The 21701-nt window shown below is 42.4% G+C and overlaps 1 protein-coding gene across 2 annotated transcripts in view; it reads right to left on the reverse strand.

The window, feature by feature from the left end:
• The window catches only part of MAN2A1 (mannosidase alpha class 2A member 1), a 66269-nt gene extending 45053 nt beyond the window's left edge, over positions 1–21216 (reverse strand). The window contains exons 1-3 of one of the 2 annotated variants that reach the window (XM_070938742.1): positions 21090–21216; positions 20616–20757; positions 1155–1415 (exon numbers count right to left, since the gene is read on the reverse strand). In XM_070938742.1, the coding sequence (XP_070794843.1) occupies positions 1155–1415; positions 20616–20756 (402 nt within the window). In that variant the 5' untranslated portion in view covers position 20757; positions 21090–21216. Of the gene's footprint in view, positions 1–1154; positions 1416–20615 lie in introns of both variants that reach the window. The other variant, XM_070938741.1, reaches the window with a different exon arrangement.
• Between the last annotated feature and the right edge of the window lie 485 nt (positions 21217–21701).

Here is a 21701-nt window from a genome sequence, read left to right on the forward strand (position 1 = left end):
AGTTACAACCTTTGCAGCATCGCCATAGTTACGTGATCAAAATTCAGATGCTTGGCAACTGGTTCCTATTTATGACTGTTGCTGTATCCCAAGATCATGAGATCATTATTGCAACCTTCTCACAAGCAAAGTTTAATGGGAAGCCAAATTCACTTAACAACCTATAGTTACTAATTTATCCACTGCAGGGATACTGCACAACTGTGGCAAGAAAAGTTGTAAAATGGGACAAAACTCACTTAACAAATGTTTCACTTAACAACAGAAGTGTTGGGCTCAATTGTGGTTGTAAATCAAGGACTACCTGTAATCTCTAAACCATGGCCTACTTTAACATTTGATATAGTAAACATCAATATAATAAAATCTGCAGCTATGGAGAAAGCATTATTTTTAATTGTAATCTACAGTTTTTAAAAAATAGTTCAAATCACTCAGACAAAAGCATTGTAAAGAATTTTCTCTGAAATAGTCATTCATTTCAGATTGAGTGACTGTATGTTATTGTTTGATACAGTTGCTCTCTAGTGAAGGAGAAATTGTATTGAAAATTCTTTACAATGCTTTTGTCTGTGCTTAAATACAATTTCTCCACTAGAAATCAACTGTATCAAACAATAACATACAGTCATTCAATCTGAAATGAATGTCCCAAATTATAATTTTAAAAAATCATTCAAATAAAACAGTAAGGGGAAAAGTCAATAGCAAGTATACCCAGTTTACACTCATATGCAAAAACTGCACATATTACAAATGAATATATTACTTTTAAGCTTAAACAAAACATATAAGCCATTTAAACCAGCCTGTCAAACTCCCGGCCCATGGGCCGGATGCATCACATGTTGGCCACACTTATGCCCGGTTTAGCGAAGGGGGGAAAAAGTCCTGATACATTACATGACGCTGCCATGATGTGAGTTTGACATACCTGATTTAAACCATCATATTTGCATATCATAGTGCATTTTCATTGGCCATCCAGTGATTTCAGTATCTGCATGTTTGTTTGATCAACCCACCAGTCAATTATTTCATAGTTTAGGAATCCAAGTATAACTATCCGAAAGGCTACATAAAATGTCTGTATTTCTTAGGCAGAGGACTAAAAACAGATGAAGGATAATAACTAATATTCAACTGATTCTTACTTGAACATCTGAAGCTTGACTTCCAATTTTTGAAGCAAACTGACAATCTTCAGGCTCAATTGAAAGATATGCAGTGGCAAGAGGCAATACTTCTGAAAAATTTCTTTGATTAAAGTTTAACACTTCTGGACTCTGTTGTCCATCTTTGACAGATTCACTCAAATTGATCACAGAATCTCTTATGTTTGAAATAATTTCATTGTTTTCCGCCAGCAACCGTTCCAAGTGGTCTATTTTCTCTTGCAGTATTGAAAGCTGACCCTGTTGAAAAATACACAATTAGACATCTAAATATCCTTATAGTAGAAATATATTTATTTCCTCTTCCTGTTCTAAATATCATAGCAAAGACCTTGTAATTATCATCAAATCAGTGTAAGAAACTTTCTCAGAAAACAGTATTCAAGATTCTTTCATTCTTTAATTAAAGTGAATTCATGTAGGATTTAGAAATTTTCTGAAAAAAGCGAACAACTGTGGTACTCTATTTTGCTGCAAACATAAAAAAACAACCAGCCCTAATTTTCATTCTCCCAAATCCACTATGAATTCAAGAATAAGTTCTAAAATTGTTCCACCATTAATTTATTCAAAATTATACTATTATGATATCTTAGTGGGCTACAATGGCATTATTTATTAAGAATTAGCTATATTACAAAATACTGTTGGAACAGAAAATCAAAGGGAATAATTAGCAGCCTTTCAGAGAACGTTTTTTAGCTACAGAATTGCAGTCTAGATACATGATCACTTCAAAACTTTTTATGGGGAAAGTGAACTATTTGCTGTAGTTTGAAATAACAGATTAAAACAATTTTCACTAGTGAGGGTTTATCTATATTCTTATTTTTCCAGGAAGTAGATATACATTTCCTTGTTGATTCATTGTATCTCATCACAGTATTACTACTGTTACATGCATATTTTTGAAAGCGCAATCCCCTATCATAACAATCATACCACTTTCCAGGGTGGATTTGATTTAAATCGAGTCGATTTAAATCATGATTTAAATCACTAGTAAAAAGACTTGATTTAAATCAACTCGATTTAAATCATAATTTTTAAAGAGCAACTGTCATCTCTGCTACTCCTTTGACCTGCTGTTGACTCACCAATAGTCCCAGTGTTGCAGAATATATAGCCTTGTGCTATATAACTAAGCTCCATTTCATGCTGAATAAACTAAATTATTTATGTATCTTAAATAGAAAACTATCTTACAATAGATTTTTACCCCAAAAGTTTTTTATTAAAATAAATTCAATAAAAATCAAAAAAATCTGATTTAAATAAAAAAATCCGATTTTTTTGCTTTTTTAAAAAAAAATCATTGATTTTTATCCACCCTGCCGCTTTCCCTGCTGTGGCACCTCCTATATACAGGTAGCTCTACCTGCATAAAAGAATATTCTTTTCATTTCATTTAGTACATTTATTTGCAACTACAGGTTTTAGCAAGAATTAGAAGAATAATGCATTATTAACAGAATTAACAAAAACACAGGCTTTTTATATTTTCTTAGATTTTTAAAATAGACATGTACACTATATTTCCTGTTCCCTCCATATAAATCAGAAGCCACCAACCTTTTGGGCACCAAGGAGAAAGTTATTTCCATGGACCAGAGGGGGCATGGTTTTGCATGCTGCCTACATCCTACTGATGGGGTTTCGCTTGTTTGGGTGGCCTGGTTGCTGGCATGCCACAGACTGGTTCCATTCAATGGACCAGGGGTTGGGGCCCCCTGATATGATATATAGAAATTCTGAGCAGTAGCAATGTTCTTTCAACAACACTATGTGCATATAATGGTGTAGTGGTTAAGGCATTAGGCTAGAAATCAGAAGACCATGAATTCTAGTCTTGCTTAGGCACAAAGCCAGCTGGGTGACCTTGAGCCAATCACTCTTCTTTAGTCTGAAGAAGCAGGCAATGGCAAACCACTTTGAAAAAGCCTTGCCAAGATAACTGCTGGAGTTAGAGTTAAGAAAAAAACCTGTCTCAAAGGCACAAGAAAAACCCTACAAATAATACATGTATCTTTGACATAATTGTTATGCAGCTTTAAACAACTTGGAAGGATTAACTATAGAATGCATTATACCACTAGTGCTACCTCAGTACTCAATTGCTTCAAAACTTGTCAAATTTGGTACTTGACAGATTTTGATGTGAAAAAGTTGTTCCAGTACTCATTTCTTTGGTACTTGATGCACTGAGATAGAAAGAGGGGGATGGCTGCAGAGAACGGACAGGAAGTTGGCCATGCCAGAAAGGTTGCTGCAAAAGGTAGTGGGGGACAGCTGCATAGGTTAAACAGGAAGTTGGCCATGCTGGGAAGGTCCCTGACATAGGAAAAGGGACAGACAGGAAGTTCTTTCCAGCTGAAACAAAGGACACATGGCGAGTCACGTGGTTTGTTTGGAATTCGTATTTAGTACTAGTTGCACTTTGTGGAATCAATTAAGGATAAGTACCGAGGTACCACTGTACTCTAAAATCTTCCCTGATTTTTTTTTTTTTATTTGATTTATATGCCGCCCTTCTCCGGAGACTCAGGGCGGCTTACAATGCGTTAAGCAAATTTCCTATTTAATTCCAAATAATTTTATGTGGTTGGTATCTGTATATCCTTAACACATAGTCAACTGTTGCTTCTATCAAAATTCACTTATTTTTATTATCAAAAGTATGAAATCAAGGAACAAGATTTATTGCCAAGATTATTATTCAGAATATCAAAGATGTTACGCATATTTTGTAGCTTTACCTTGATATTCAAATTTTCAAAGAATCTCATGACAAGAGCTTCAGGTTTGGAAAAGCTGTTTTAAGATCAGGCCAGTACAATGTTGAATTATGCAGAGTCCATTTTAAAAGTTTTGTTTTCAGATTATGTATGCAATCTATATCTATCTATCTATCTATCTATCTATCTATCTATCTATCTATCTATCTATCTATCTAAATGTGTATGAGTGTGTGTGTTCCAGCCTAATTCTGGAATGCCTCGAGCAATTTCAAACTTGGTACACACAGATGACTTAATCTCTGGAAAGAAATACTGTGGGGGTAAGACATCCCTAACACCCTTCGGGGGGGGGTGTTCTGTTAAAGATATAGCCTGTTGTGCCTTAAAATGGCTTTTACTGTACAGCACAGTGGAGTTGCCATGCTAATGGCTTCACAGTACTCCACAAGGGGGCTCCCTCTGGTAAGGGGAAAAATCCAACATTAGACATTAATTAGAAATTAAATCAGCTAAAATTATAGAAGCAGATGACTGTGGCAGGTTTATAGCAATTGAACTTTATACAGCAAGTGGCCCAATCTTGGTGATCGGAATTTATGCTCCTAATCAACAACAGGAAATTTTTTATAAAACTTTGCATTCTAAAATATTGCAATGGGACTATAGATCTATTTTAATTATGGGAGACTGGAATGGAGTAATTTATTCTAAAATAGATAAAAAGAGTTCGGCAAAGTCAAGGATTAGATTACCACAGACTTTTTTTGATATGAAAGAAGATTTGGAATTAAAAGATATTTGGAGAATACATAACCCAAAAGATTTGGATTTTACTTTCTTCTCAGATAGACACAGATCTTTTTCTAGGATTGACTTTATTTTATTATCAACTGATTTACTTGTAAAAATGAAAAGAACAAAGATTTTTCCAAGGACTTTAACTGACCATAGCCCGGTATGGATAGAAATCGAGATGGGAAAGAGTGAGAGAAGATCATGGAGAGTAAATGAAAATTTGTTTAGATATGAAAAGAATATAACAGAACTTAAAAAGCAGATGAAAGAATTTTTTGAAATGAACTTGAATAAGGGTACCCCTATTGAAATCATGTGGGATGCGAGTAAAGCATATATGAGAGGGGTACTCATTCATATGAACTCTAAACACAAATTAAATCGACAAAAGAAAAGATCGGAAATGGAAGCAGAAATAAAGAATAAAAAACAGTTACTTATAAAAAACCCAACAGATGAAAGAATACGAGGAGCTATAAAACTTCTGAAAGATCAATTTCAAATGTTTATGGCGGAACAAAGAGCAACAAATTTACAATTTGCGAAACATAACACATTTTGTAACGCTAACAAACCGGGCAGATGGTTGGCTTATACATTAAGGAAGAGGCAGAGTACACGGGTCATCGACAGTATTGATAGTGGAGGGAAGGAAATACCCCCATCATGGAAAACAGCTTATATTTCATTGATACCGAAAGAGCAAGTAGGTCCTAAAAAACCTGAGAATTTTAGACCAATATCTCTTCTGAATAATGATTATAAAATATTTGCAAAAGTATTAGCCAACAGGTTGATGCCAGTTATTCAAGAGGTGATTCATTGTGATCAAGCGGGATTTATAGAAGGCAGATATATGAAGGATAATGTAAGGCAAGTTATAGATTTACTGGAATATCTTGAGAAGAATAAACAGATCCCTGCAGTGCTGGTTTTTTTGGATGCGGAGAAGGCCTTTGATAGAGTGGATTGGAACTTTCTATTAAAGACTTTAAGAAAGATGGATTTTGGGGATCAGTTTATACAGGCGGTTTCAGCAATTTATCAAGAACAAAAGGCACAAATTATTATTAATGGAAGTTTGACAACAAATTTTAGTATTGAAAAAGGAACAAGACAAGGTTGTCCGTTATCCCCATTGTTATTTATTTTAACATTAGAAGTCTTGTTGAATACAATACGGGACTCGAGCACCTTGAAGGGAATAGTGATAAGGCAAGAGGATTACAGAATAAGGGCATTTGCAGATGATCTGGTTGTTACCCTAACACAGCCGATGGAATCAATAATCCAGATGAAAGACATTATAGAACAATATGGTATGGTATCAGGATTTAGATTGAATCAGAAAAAAACTAAGATGATAGTCAAAAATATGACGATCGAAAACAGGAACTTGAAAGTAAGGCAGGTTTTGAGATAGTACCAAAGGTTAAATATCTAGGAGTTCAGGTTGCAGAATCAAATATGAAATTGTTTCAAAATAATTATGAGGTTTTGTGGCGTGAGATACAGAAAGATATGGAGACCTGGAAAAAACTGCAGCTGTCTCTACTTGGAAGAATAGCAGCAGTTAAGATGAACGTTTTGCCAAGATTTCTTTTTTTGTTTCAAATGATTCCGGTGCTAAAAAGTGATAAACAATTGAGAGAATGGCAAAGAGGAGTGAACAAGTTTGTCTGGAATGAGAAAAAGACGAGAGTCAAACTGAAAATTATGCAAGATGTTCCAGAAAGGGGAGGCCTTAAACTTCCAAACCTACAATTATATTATGAAGCAGCAGCTTTGACGCAAGCAAGTGATTGGTTTGGAAGGAAAAAGACTGGAATAATGAATATAGAAAGTTATGATCTTGAACTTGGATGGCATGCATACTTATTTTATGAGAACAAAGTGGATAAAGTATTCAAAAGCCACATACTTAGAAACTCTTTGATGAGAGTTTGGAAGAAGCACCGATTCAAATGGGATTACAAAATACCGTTATGGCTGGATCTTGGTCATATCATGTGGAATACAAATATAATGTCACTCGGGGGGGGGGGTGTTATATAAAGAAGTTCTTTTTACAGATGCGGGCAGATGGCAACAGAAGACATTAGAAATGCTGTTGGAAGAAGGGATTAATTTAACTTGGTTACAGTACAATCAACTTCAATTGAGATGGAAAGAGAACCAAAAAACTGGTATAATGATGCATGAAGAAGAATTGGTTAGACATATAAAAGAGAAAGGTCCAATGCATATTAAAAGGGTTTATAATGTTTTGCTAGAAAGAGATTCAGAAACTGAATTGGTTAAAGATTGCATGATAAAATGGGCACAAAATTTTGCAGAACCAGTGATGTTGGAAACATGGGAAAAAGTATGGGTCCAGAATGTTAAATTTACACAGTCACAGAAACTGAGGGAAAATTTTTATAAAATGTTTTATAGGTGGCATTTAGATCCTAAGAAGTTATTGTGTATGTATCCTAATGTTCAACCAAAATGCTAGAGATGTGATTGCCTAGATGCCACATATTATCATATGTGGTGGACTTGTAAGAAAGTGAAGGCTTTTTGAATAAAAATTTGGTGGGTTATGCAGAATGTTTTAAAGAAAAAAAATCAGTTTTCTCCACAATTGTTTTTATTGGGTATAGTTAAGGGTTTCACATTGGGTGAAGTAAAGCTGATATTGTATATGATTACAGCAATGAGATTACTGATAGGTCAATATTGGAAAAATGAAACTATGCCCACTATTGAAGAATGGACTTTGAAGATGGCCAGTTTTGCAGAGATGGCGAAGATTTCAGCATATTTAAAAGATCGGACACAAGAGACTTATGTATGGGAGTGGAAAAAGTGGATAGACTATGTGCAGAATAAATATCAAACTAGGAAATATCAAATAGCTTTTAACTGAAAGTATTATATAGGGATAGAATAATCGAACTTTGTGAAGATGTGAAAAATATACAGGGGGTGGAGGGGTTCAAGTTTTATAAAATGTGATTTTGATTTGGATTATATTTTTGTGGAAGTCCTGGGGGGAGGGGAGGGCTAGGGGGGGTTAGGGAGGGCTAGGGAGGGTTAGGGGGGGAAATTGGGGAGAAAATGTATTTGTAAAACTTTTTCAATAAAAAAAAAAGAAATTACGTTTGGTCTGGACATTTTCAACAAGGCTTTGATTATTCTTGAGGACAAATGTATGGCCATGATCAATAAAACGAACATTGTCTTACCTGAATGTTCCTTTTCGGAGTACTGCGACTGCAGTCCATAGCTGGGTTCCTTCATCTTCAGTTCCTTTTGACTGGGTGATCTTTAAGAATATCTCTCTCTTCGCCCTGTGGCCACGCCCACTGCTCCCATAATGCACCAGTCTTTGAACGAAGGCGCGACCACCTAACATAGTCCAAGAAAAGACCAATAGGCCGACAACAATAACAAGTCCAGACATCAATAGTCCAATAATATAAGAAAAGGAAAAAAACAAGGGAGGGGATGGACTGCAGTCGCAGTACTCCGAAAAGGAACATTCAGGTAAGACAATGTTCGTTTTCCAGAGTACTGCTCCTGCAGTCCATAGCTGGGATATACCCAAGCTCAGAAAAAAACAAGGGTGGGAACTAAAGGCCCCCGGAGTCCTGCGTCGCTAGCACACTCTGCAGGACACGACGGCCAAAGGAAGCCTCCGCCGAGGCAAATGAATCCACCCTATAATGTCTAATAAAAGGTGTCACAGAGGACCAGGTGGCAGCCCGGCAAATGTCAGAAACAGATGCCTGAGTGGCCCAAGCAGCTGACGTTGCCGCACTACGAGTAGAGTGAGGCAAAATCCCAGATGGGACCTGCCTGGCCTGACGTTCATAAGCGGTGGAGATGCACGCCTTAAGCCACCTGCCCACAGTCGATGGAGATATTTTTTGACCCAAGGATCTTGGATGGAAAGATATCAAAAGGGCCTCCGTTTTCCGGAATGACTCAGTCCTGCGAATATAACGCCGGAGGGCCCTGCGCACGTCAAGCGTGTGCCAATCCCTCTCTCGTTGGTGTTTGGGTGACGGACAGAAGTCAGGAAGGATTAATTCCTGAGCGCGATGAAAATAAGAGTTCACTTTCGGCAAAAAGGCCGGGTCCAGGCGAAGAACAACCGTATTAGCGTGGAAAATACACAAGTCGTTCCGGATTGACAGAGCTGAAAGTTCGGATATCCGTCTGGCGGATGTGATCGCCAAGAGGAAAGCGACTTTATAGGACAAGTACTTAAGAGACACAGAGCCCAACGGTTCGAAAGGGGGACTCATGAGCGCTTGAAGAACCAGGGAAAGGTCCCAGGTCGGGTACCGACGAACTGGAGGCGGATGTAAGTTCATAGCCCCATGCAAGAATTCTCTGATTTGGGGATGGTGAGACAGAGACGAGTAAGGCGGACAGCGAACTACAGTGGACAAAGCAGCAGTCTGTCGACGAAGGGTAGACGGTGACAAGCCCTTGTCCAGGCCAGACTGTAAGAAGCAGAGGATGTCCACGACCTGAGCCGATGTTGGGTCCACCAAGTTGTCAGCACACCAGGCGCAGAAAGCCCGCCACGAGGACTCGTATATGCGCGATGTCGAAGGTCTGCGAGACGCCTGTATAGTGGTTATGACAGAATCGGGGAGACGGTCCTTGCGCAGGATGACCCGCTCAAACGCCAAACGGCCAATCGGAGCCATCCTGGATCTGGGTGGAACACCGCTCCTTGGCGTAGAGAGAGACGGCTCGGTGGGATCTCCCACGGAGGGAGTATGGACAGAGCCACCAGGTCGGCATACCACGGCCGACGAGGCCAACTGGGAGCCACCAGCAGAAGTTCCGCACGTTCTTCCAACAACTTTCGAATGACTTGAGGAATCAACGGAAGTGGGGGAAAGGCGTACAAGAGGCCGGGAGGCCAGCGGCACCGTAGGGCGTTGTGGTCCTCTGCCATCTGAGTTGGATAACGTGACACAAATCTGGGAAGCTGGGCGTTCGCCGGACTGGCGAAGAGGTCTACAACAGGTAGGCCGAAGATGGAGACAGCCTCCTGGAAAATCTCGGGGTCCAGTTGCCATTCCGACTGGTCTACCAGTTGCCTGCTGAGCCAATCTGCCTTTACATTGTCCACGCCCGAGATGTGATCGGCCTTCAGAGACAGAACGTGACCCTCGGCCCAAGAGAACAGCTTCTCTGCCTCCAGCATCAGGTCCCTCGACCTCGTGCCCCCTTCCTTGTTTATATGGGCCTTGGCGGAGATATTGTCCGTGAGGACGAGGACATGCCGGTCTTGCAACAGGGGGCGAAAGTGACAGAGAGCCAGGCGAATCGCTCTCAACTCCAAGAGGTTGATGCTCAACGTCTGTTCCGATAGAGACCAGCGGCCCTGCACCATCTGATCGTTGAGATGGGCTCCCCAGCCCAAGAGGCTGGCATCTGAGGTCAAGGTCTGCCGATCCGGAATCAGAAATTGTGTACCGAGGAGAAGCTTGGGGCCTGTCCACCAGTTGAAGGACAGGGCGATTTGAGGGGGGAGCGAAACCTTGTGGAGAGAATCGCTGCGACCCGTGCGTTGAAACGGTAGCAGGAACCACTGCAATGGCCTCGTGTGTCTGCGCGCCCATGGCACTATCGAAAAACACGAGACCATTTTCCCCAACAACTGGGATAGATGTAGAAGGGGAACAGTCTGCTTGGATTGAATGAGCCGAATCAGGTTGCGAATGCTTTCTGCCCTGTCCGGGGATAGGGAGACCTGGCCCCGAGCGGAGTCGATCACCGCCCCCAAGTGTTGGAGAACAGTGGTCGGGTGTAGATGACTCTTCGGGAAGTTTATCGAAAACCCGTGGTCTTGAAAGGATTCGATGACCAGGTCCAGGTCCCGAGAGGCTTGGCTTCTGGAGGAGGACAGGACTAGAATGTCGTCCAGATAGCACAACACCCTTACAGGTAACACTCGGAGAGCAGCCGCCACAACCGCCACCAGTTTTGTGAACGTCCTTGGCGCAGATGACAAGCCGAAGGGCATTGCACAGTATTGATAATGGTCCTCCCCAATCTGGAAACGTAGGTATTGGCGGTGGGCCGGAAGGACCGGAACGTGCAGATAAGCCTCCTTGAGATCGACAGACTGGAGGAAGTCGCCCCGTCGAACACCTGCAAGGATGGATCCCAAGGAGTGCATTTTGAATCTGCGGTAGCGGACCGACAGATTCAGCTGCTTTAAATTTAAGATGGCTCTCCAACCCCCCGAATGTTTGGGGACCAAGAATAGGGTTGAATAGAAGCCCTTGCCCTGCTGATCCCGAGGAACAGGTTCTATTGCTCGGATAAGGAGTAGGTGGAGGACCTCCTTCCTCAGAAGAGCCTCTTTGTCGGGGGAGAGGTGGGCCGGACAGCAGACATAACGAACCGGAGGACGTCCCAGAAACTCGATGGCCAGGCCTTGAGATACCGTCCGAAGAATCCAGGCGTCCTTGGTTGAGCGTTCCCATCGGTGGCTGAAGAGTTGAAGACGCCCCCCAATGGGATCCTGCGACCCGTAGTCATTTGCCCCGACGGGCCTGGCGGAAGCCCGATCCATGGAAAGGGCGTCTGTAGCTGTTGGCCCTGGATCTGTCTCGAAAACGCTGCCTATCCGAAGAGCGGTCGGGTCCAGGAAACGAACCACGCTGCGGATAGGGCCCCCCTGAGCCCGACGAAGTCCGAAAGGGCTGACGTTGGGAATAGGGCGTGTAGCGTCGTTCTGGTCTGCGGTAAGAGGACGCGGGCATCACCTTCCTTTTGTCCTTGTCCTCGACCAGGACAGGGTCTAGAGCAGGACCAAAAAGGTTCGGGGCCTTAAAGGGGGCTGCCGCCAATTTCCACTTTGCTCTGGCATCAGCTCTCCAATTTCTGAGCCAAAATAGTCTGCGAGACGTCACAGAAGAGGCCAAGGCCCTTGAGGCAAACTTCACCAAGTTTAACGAGGCGTCTGCCGAGTATTCGGTGGCCGCTACGATCTTATTTATATCTTGGTGAAGCCGTGTGTCTTCCGGTGGCAGTTTTTCTTGAAGCTGCCTCAGCCATATCAATGTGGCCCTATTAAAGAACGACGTGGCCATCGCCGTCTTAATTGTCCAAGCAAGGGATTGATGTTCCTTACGAAAGGAAAGCTCAGTCTTTCTGTCCTCTGACTTAAGAACGTCCAAAGCGTCCGAAGACAACAGTGAGGAGGATGAAAGGCTCGCAATTGGAGGGTCCACCGCAGGTAAGGCCAATAAGGAGTCCAATTCAGGAGCCCCACAATATAACTTTTTGTCCAGGCTGGTGGGGCCCATCAGAGACCCCGGTTGAGACCAGGGGGACTGTAGAACATCTGCAAACAGTTGAGGGCAGGGAATAAAATCCCTCCCTGGTTTGGATGATGAAAACAAAGCCTCATGAGGGGCTGCTGACGTAGACGGCTCAGCAAGTGGAACTCCCATGTTGGTGGTCTGTCGAGCTTTATGCAGCAAAGACTTAAATAGCGACGGTCGGAATAAGCCGGAGAAGGTGGGAGTGTCCGGTGGAAGGTCTTCATCCTCTGAGAATTCCAATTCTTCAGGTAGCTCCTCATCCTGCTCGGATTCCCCAGAGGAAATGTGAACCAACCGAGATGGAGATCTGGAACGACCAGGAATTGCTGATTGGGAAGAGCAGGTCTGAACTGGAAGAGTTTGTTGAAGGACAGATTGGTGAATCCCCGCAGCCAATATGGAGGACAGGGCATTGGACGCCGCCTGTAAATCCACCTGGGGGGCCAACAACTGACCATCCGGGCCCCGTAAGCCAGCAGCGGTTGGTGTAAATGTAGCCTCAGCCCGACTGGAAGCAGGAGCATGAGTCTCTGCAAGGCCCGCGGTCGAGACGTCAGGTAAGGACATTGAGGCCCTCTTAGAAAGAGACAAACCAGATGGGGCCCGAGATGCGGAAGTGCCACGATCCTCACTGGGACCAGGAGTGGCCTCAGGTGTCACAGAGGAGTCCTCTCGAGGACAAAGCCGTTGAGCAGGAGCAAAGACAGAGGACGAAGTGGCCAGTCTGGCTCTATCATACTGCCTCTCAAGCGCCCTATGCCGGCGCTGGGCGTCCTTCTCCGCCGCTGACGAAGGCCTACGCTGGTGAGGTTCAGTGGAAGCGGCAGTAGACCTCCCTCGTGACTTAGACTTGTGTTTGGACGGGGCCCTAGGTGGACTGGGCTCCCTCTCCGAGTCAGAGGACAAATAGGAATCCGCCATCTCAGGAAGGCAAGGAATATAAATTTATGTATGTACAAGGCTTATTATAGTCCTTTCTTTTTTTTTTTTTTTTTTTTTAATAAATTTTTTTGGAGATTTTGAATTTGTATCTTTTTTTCTTTTTTTTTTTTTTTTTTTTAAATAACAACAAGAAAACTATATACAGGAGACGCCCAAAGTCTCGTAAGATGGGGCGTGAGAGATGCGACCAGAAGGAGTAGGCCTAAGGAGCCCCCAATATCAAGGGCAAACAGTTTGGCTTAGATCAAAGAAGGCCTGCCTCTGGCCCGCGCACCGCAGGGCAGCAATGAGGCGGAGACAGTTAACGAGCGTCCCAAGCACTCAACGTGGCGAGATCAAAGGCCTGCCGAAAAAACGCCAGAAATGGCCGCCGGAACGATGACAGTTCTAAAATGGCGCCCGCAGCTGCAGGGGACTGCGTGGGCTAAAGGCGGCTAGCTCAGGGCGCGCTCGAACAGTTCCAAAATGGCGCCCGCCGCTGCTCTTGGCTGCGCTGGGTAGACGGCTAATGACTCGGAGGGGTGCCGGACACCAAGCGAAGGCACCAACAACAACACGCGCCTCCGTCCCGGCAATAAACTTCAAAGGGGGCGCCGCCCAAAGGTCGGGCGCCTCGATCTCTCACCGCCGGCAGCTTGGGACAGCGCGAAGCTCCAGAGATCGACGCTCGAAGAAAGTCGTCAGCACAGCAAATTCGGCACTAAAGGGAGGCCCCGGCTGAGTTGGCCAGTAATCGCAGCAGCAAGCTAGCGTCGAGAAATTAACATCAGAGCCTGCAGGGCAAACCATGCACGACTCCGGAGCCGCTACTACGAGAGCCAATTTAAACAAAATTAAATAGAATGGTGTGGGGGTGATCACGGCGACTCGCAACCCCGCGCTCACACCAGCGGCTATAAGCAAGGACGGGGAACCGCCCCGAAGGGTCGGAAAGCCCCTGCTGCAGTCTGACGGCCGTCAGACGCCCCGGGGGGAGAACGGACTGGCGCCCCAGCTCCGATTCTAGCTCCCTGCAGCTTTCTTGAAATAGGCTCTCACCGAGAGAAAAAACACTAAATGAAAAATAAATAAAATCCTAAACGCCAAAGGCTAATTCAAGCAAGGTGAACACGAAGAGAGAAAAAACACACCAGTCTTCAGTGACTGAGTGAAAAGACTGGTGCATTATGGGAGCAGTGGGCGTGGCCACAGGGCGAAGAGAGAGATATTCTTAAAGATCACCCAGTCAAAAGGAACTGAAGATGAAGGAACCCAGCTATGGACTGCAGGAGCAGTACTCTGGAAAACATTACTGCAACTCGGCCTGCCTGCGCCACTACGAGACCAACACAACGTACTACATGCAGATTACATACAAGAAAAGAACTACACCGTCAAACAGCTTAGTGCATATATAACGGACAAGAAGCCACTTCTAAATCAAGATCAGAAAAAAACATACCAAATGATCATGGATCAGCTACCAAAACAACAAGTTGGTATCATGTTACTTGACGCTTCTGGGGGCACAGGCAAAACATTTTTAACTAATTTAATTCTCGCCAAAATCAGGGCTCAGGGTGAAGTTGCTCTTCCTGCCTAATACAGGATTGGAATAAATAAATACCCAGGCAAAGCCGGGTTATCAGCTAGTCAATAAAAAAAACCGTGCATACCAGAAGGCCAAAGCCCCCCTATATTGTGCAAGTAATCTGCAAATTGAAACAAGTTTACTCAGGAATCAGTCCCACACTAATCAACACTCCCATAGCTACAGTGAGCTGTGCATCAGCTCAGAACCAGCAGCAATTTTTGTTATGAACCAGAAGTATTTAGGTGACATTAGGTGACAAGTGTAGGAAATATTGTAATCTGGAGTAAAACAGAGCTTTTTTGGGGGAAATAGTACAGATATTTTTTATTGCTTTGTATTTGTGTTAAAGAAAGGCTCAAGTACAATTTATTTATAAAATTTACTTTGAAGTGATTTTTTAGTTTAAAACAAACTAAATTTAGTATTTGGTTTAGTATTAAGAAAAACATTAAATATGTTAAACAATATATGATATCAACATTTATTAATAATCCCAACTATTGTATACAACATACAATTCAGTTTCAATATCTTCAAGTTCCAGAAGACAAGATAAATATTTCAAAGACAAGGATTAGAACCTTACCATGAAATGGTTCTAGTAAGGCTGTACAAATCCTTTAAAAGAGTTACTTCACAATGTGTCAGAGGGTGTCTGCAGGGAAAGTCAATGACATCCAAATGGCATGTGCAAGTAAGGGACTGAAGCTACACCCCTTTTTAATCAAAATAACTGTGCAAGGACTGCAAATGCAAGGTGATAACTGCAGCATCACTATTCTCTTAAAATTTTAATTTCTACTAGTGGGGATGTTATATTTTTGTTACATATTAGCAAGGTTCTATTAATTGCAATGGTTTCAACTCAAATAAAACTGTTTTCATAATCCTATCATTCAATAGTTGCCTGATGTGTGTTCATTACAGCTTTTTATGGTCTCAGCCTTTGGAACAACAACCAACATGGCTGACATGGTTTAACTTCATTAACCAATCAGGTTTTAACTATTTTATTATTGTTTTATCTCCCGTTTCAGATAATCTGTGAAAAATAAATCAGGCCTTGCCTACACATGTAATAGAGCAGAGACATCTATTCTTTTTAAGGCTAAAATGAAGTGGTATCTTGCTGGTATTCCTGCATGAACAGCATTTAGTATCCCTTTATCCAGTGATCAGAATGTACTACCATTCACTAAACTGAATGGGGTTTATTGAAATTGAAATCCAAAATATCTGGAAAAAAGGTTGGGAAAAGTAGCTTATATATTTCTTTTTAGAGCATTTTCATGACTTATCAGCCACCACTGAAGCAATTCTCCAATTTTATATGATTTCCATCTGTTAAACATACTTCAAATTTCTATTAAACTAAGCTTCCAAATTAGTGGGTGGTTTTTAAGCAAGTACTATAATTCATATATTTTAAAATCATATTTGAATCTGTAAAGATTGATAATCTCAAAGGAAATTATGGACACTATTACAATGCTGAGGAAAAAGTTTAGAAAGTCATACAAGTGAAGTATCATTTTGTGCCCCCTAGTGGTATATTAAGCAAACTAGACAAAAAGATAAATTTTTAGTTCTATGTAATTCCTACCTACTACTATAATTTATGAAAGTTATTACAAAAGGAATCCTCTACCTATAAAATTAATATTTTGTGGCTGATATCTGATTGCCTACAAACAATTTTACAGCTTTTTTATGGATTGTCAAACCTTTAAAAGAAAAAACTGCTCAACTATTACAAAATCATGTATCAGCCATATGTTTTTCCCCAGCTTGGCAAAACACTAATCTTAACAGTTTAAAATGTTCAGTACCCAAAACTATCTTAAATTAACATGGCAAATCAAAACATACATTTTAAATGTGTGCCATATTTCTCAAGGCTTAGAATAGTATTTTTTCCTAATTTCGGTCAGTTCACTTCTGCTATATGCACTGGTCTTGGCTTTACATCTTCAAGCCTGCTTCCATAAGCTTGACCATAACCAACACCTTGAGAAGGTTTTAACTCATCAAAATGGTAGCAATCTGGATTATTTGGCAATTATGCTTGGATTGCTCATAAGAGCTACACACGTCTTTGGGACTATTCCTATGGTTGGTTCTTTGTTCACTCTTTTCATATTCTCATTTCTCCCTCAGCTCTTTCACAATTTGCACCACAGCCCAGCATTTGTAAAGAGATGGCTCAGTATTTTAATAAGAGCAGGACTGTTACAGGAAATGGGAAATGTGGATACTAACAATCCAAACAGCACACATCCTTTCTTCCACAGGCATTAATTCATTTTATAATTGTTTTAAAGGCTAATGTAGTAATTTAAAATACATATGTATTTTTTCTATATGGTTTCTGGCTGATAAGTATGGACACACACACAAAAATATGTCACAAGGGCACATTAGAACAGAGGAATCTCCAGAATTGATTTGGTTGAAACTCAAACCCCAAGGCTTAAATGGTGGAGAAGGTGGGCACTGCAAATAATTTTTTGACTGCATTCATATTTTTTGCCTATCTATTTCTTCCTTAGTAGGCAGAATCTTAAATTCAAAGATGCCATCTTTGCAGATTAAATATGTTTTAATTCATACCCTCACCATATTTAAGTACAATTTTTAATTTAAATGTTGCCACAATCTTGCATCTATACACTTTTTGGAGATAGGACCTGTCTTTAAGTGAAAATACCCCCTAACATCGAACAAGTTTAATAATGGCAATTCTTAGAAGTAAGACTGGGTAACTATAGCAGTTATAGATATCAAAAAATAAAGTGACCATGTAATATTCTGTTCAGATGACAAAGTAGTGTTTATTTAAAATAGTGAAGATTAAATTTACTTCACTTTTATAAATTTAACCAAGACTTTAAAACATTCTAATAAATATAATTCCAATCCCACTAAAAATTCTAAGTATTTCAAGATAAAGACATTTTACAGTATATTGAGAACAGTAACTTTTTGGCAGCCTTAATTGCAATGCAAACTTAACAGCATGATAAGTCATTCAAGTTAAATGTCACCCTTGCAAAAAATGAATTCCCTTTTTTAAAAAACTGTGTATCATCCTTCAAAGTAAGTCCATCTATATTAACATGGCCTGTGTGCTTCTGTTCCTAATGAAAAACACTGCATTTATAATTTGTTAGCTTACAACCCAGACAACATCAAGACATCTACCATGTTTATTGTCTGTGAATGCAAGCTGGAATTCTGCCCTGATCTACTGCTCTGAATCAGATTGTGCCTCCAGGCAAGTTTACAGCTTGCATGCAACCTAAGCCATTGTGAGGCCTGTGTCAGGGAGATAACTGAAATCTACAGCTGCACAGTTCTGCCAAATAGAGATTCCTGGATGGTTTGTTTATATCCATTTCTCAGCAAGCTTAAGCATCTGCCTATCATATTATCCACAGGCAAACACTAAGCTAGAAAATTTAGGTTCCTTTTATTGCTCTGGCTGTACTTAATGTTTTCTTGCTTTAAGCAATCATAATACTAACTTGTGGGTTAAGTAAGCCAACAATGTTCCAATTCTAGCTAAGCGTTGCATATAAATGCTTTTATTTGGCACAGCACCCAATTATCTGAGATAAATAATAATGGATAAGGGGAACATGCAGCCTTCAGTAACCTAACCGGTTCTTTTAACTGAAAATCCTATCATAGGAAGAATTCCTATTACTCTCTCAACAGATGGCAGCACTTATTGGTGTTACAATGTTTTAGGGTAGAATTAGTCACAGTTGTAAAACTATTAACAGTAAAGAGATACTCATCATTTCCAGTCTATCAAGTAACAGATCTTTCAAAATAGAAAACAAAGATACCGCCCACCCCAAAATCACCTGAATCTTTTCATTTCCAAACACATTTTTTTACATGTACTCTGTTGCAAAAATACAATAATAAAAACTTTCTAAAACATTACTATAAAGCACAAAACACTGTGAAACTTACCAGTTTATAGCTCACATATTCGACTTACTTTTAAAACCGCTGTATTACATAAATGAGTACCTAGGTTCTGACAGTGCTGCCTTATCTTTTTAATGAACACACCTTATTAAATTCTCTTCTACATTGTTTGAATTTAATGTATTTAATTTGTTTTTATATAAACCACTTTGAGATGCTTCAACATAGGAAGCAATACATTTTAAATAAATTGCTTTTTTTTTTTTTTTACTTTTAAAAGAAAGATTCCTTTACAACCCCTCACGGACCAGTACTGGTCTGCAATTTGTCAGAAACCGAACTGCGCAAGCAGCAGGTAAGCAAGCAAAGCTTCATCTGTGCATGCACAGGATCTAAGTAGCATGCAAAATCATTGCCCTCCCCCGCATCCCGATCCATGGAAGAAAATTTTTCTTCCAAAACTGTCCTGGGTACCAGAAAGGATGGGGGGGTTGTTTTACATCACAGCATGAAAGCCCACTGAGTGACTTTGGGCCAGTCACTCTTTTAGTTCAACTCACTCTTCACAGGGTTGTTGTGAGAAAAATAGGAGGAAAAAATATCTTAATCACCTTGCATTATTTATAAAAGAATTGTTTAAAAATCTAAAAATAAACCTAAAAAAGTAGGAATTGGAATTTTAGAACCACAAAATTAGGCAAGACCATGAACCTTTCTCTCCATAATACATTCTGTAAATATATATTTGCTAAATAGTCCAGAATCTGGCAGTTCTAAATAATATTTATAATGCAATGTTTTATTTATCCTACTTGGAGAGTGTACCAGTTGTATCAGACTTAGTTCAAAAGCAAGCAAACCTAGCATTACATATTTTTTAAAACTGTAGAAACTCAACAACACAAATTACCACCTCAATGCCATATACAACTCTATTTTCATGCACAGAACAAAACAGTTATAGAAAGCACTAAACTTTCATACTTTGTTAACTTCTTATACAAATTAATTATCAGAGTGATGCAGTGGTTGGAACTCTCTACTGTCACTGAACTCCTGAGTTCAGGTCTAGTGCTGGGCCAATCTTCCACTCATCATATATCACACAGGCTGCTCAAAGAATTCAGGGTGTGCCCTCAAAGCATCTTAAACTACAGTTATGCGATAAACAAAACACAATTGGCTGGGTTTATTCATGAAACCCATTAATCTAGAAATTTGGATATTATACCGTGCCATAAAAGAATGTAGCCTTTTTGTTGGAAAGGGGTTACTCCACTATCCACAAGTCAAAGAAGAATATGAAAGGGGGGGGGGAACACCAAGTAGTTTATACTCCAGGACCAGAGGTAAAACTCATTTAACAGTCAAGCAAACTTACACTTCCCAGACTTAAACGAAGTTTCATCTCAAAGTCATGGGAGAAAAGAGCACCTGATAAAACAGCTGATTTATATTTTGAGAGCCAACATCCTAGCCTTGCCTACGGTTTACCCTTTTCCTACAGGGCATCAGAGCGACCCCCCCTCTCTGGAAATCCTTCCCTTAAGTCTTCATCCGTAATCACTGCTGGAGATGTAACAAAAGGCAGTGGTTCATAGGCAAAGGCTGCCGGATTAGGGCAAGTATGTTCTTTAAAATCCGGATCCGGGACTGGACTCCGGCTCGTGTGAAATCTATCCAGTACAACTACGATTGAGCTTCCATTTAAAATCTGCTAGAGAGGGGGCTGCTCGCTCGCTCGCCCCACAATTAAACAGAAACGGTCAAGATTTAGCTAAGAAGAAAGCTTAAGCTTCTTTACATCCCCAGCAAGCCTGCTTTGATGGAAGGGCTTGAGGTCCACCGTTTCCTTTCTCCCAGAATCCGAGACAAGGAGACTTCCCAACCCCCCGCACTTCCTTTCTGAAGATATGCCTACTCTGCTTTGAGTCATCCGCGCTACTTTCCCCCCGTTTTTACAGCTGGAGCGCTCTGCATTTTCTCCCCCGCCTCCCCCCCCCCACCCTTCCCCGAAGCGTCCCAGCTTGCCGGACGAGCCTCCCCTTTCCATCCCACCAAAGCCGCCCCCTTCTACCCCGCTCCGCGGCGCCTCCCGTCCCTCGCTCACCTGGGGGAAGGAGCCTTTCCGGCGGTGGTTCTTGGGGTTGTCCAAGTGGCTCCGATCCAGCATCAGGTAGAGGGAGAAGATCACCACGCAGAAGATCGCGCTGCCGAATATCGTGAACTGCCGGCTCAGCTTCATCGCCATCCTACGCCAGGCGGAAAACAAGCCCAAGAGATCAGCCCCGGGTCTCCTCCGACGCGCACCAGCCCAACGTCAACGGCAGCGCCAACGATCAAGTTCTGGCCACGTTGGTGAAAAGTCCCGGCCCCGCTGCCTACCCGGCGGGTGGCTGGAAGGACGAAAGTTCCTCCCGGGCCCGGACAGTTTGCAAGCGGGGCCGGGACAAAAGGGTCGCCCCCCCAACCCGTTCTCTGAATGCCGCCGTAACTCAGCTCAGCTCCCGCGTTCGAGGTGAGCTAGACGGCCGAAAAGGCGTCCAAACCTCGAGCCCCGTTGTAAGATCCGCCCGGGAATTACCGGAAAGGGTGCGGACGCGACTCGCGCTTCGTCGGAGCGGATAGAGAGGGGCCCGGCAGAAGGGAAACCTGCCCGGGCTTTCGACACACCGAAACCCCGGCTGCCAACCCGGCCACGCCAGCTTCCCTCGCCTCCCGCGAGCAGGACTGGCGGCAAGAAGCGAGAAGCAGCGACTCCACAAACCCACAAGGCGGCGCGAGGGAAGGAAACGGGGAGGAGCCTCGTCCCGTCCTTCCCGCCCTCCCGTCGCCTAGCAACAGCAACCGCGGCTATGGCGGCAACCTTAGGCTAGAGCGCCGCGCGCACCGCCTAACCGGCGGCGAAGCTCCCCAGCAGCGCTTGGCCCGCCAGTCATGGATGGGGGGGGGGGTGCGAGAGGCGACGGCGTTTCGCCCTGTGGCGACCGCAGGCTCTGCGATTAGACCCCTCCGCCCGCCCCCCAAATACCGTTTAGTTAGAGCGCGGCGTGTGCCGAGGGCTATATATTCCCTTCGCTTTCCTATTACGGGCGCCGCTGCTTGACTTCCCTGTGTGTGTGTGTGTGTGTTTGTGACTAGGACACGCGCCCACCGAGCTCGGGATGCGTTTGTGAGGCAGCGCTACCCGCCGCGC

The sequence above is a fragment of the Pituophis catenifer genome, unplaced genomic scaffold (genome assembly GCF_029215685.1).
Source record: "Pituophis catenifer annectens isolate HBS135680 unplaced genomic scaffold, rPitCat1.0.hap2 SCAF_2, whole genome shotgun sequence".
Classification (NCBI taxonomy): Eukaryota; Metazoa; Chordata; class Lepidosauria; order Squamata; family Colubridae; genus Pituophis; species Pituophis catenifer.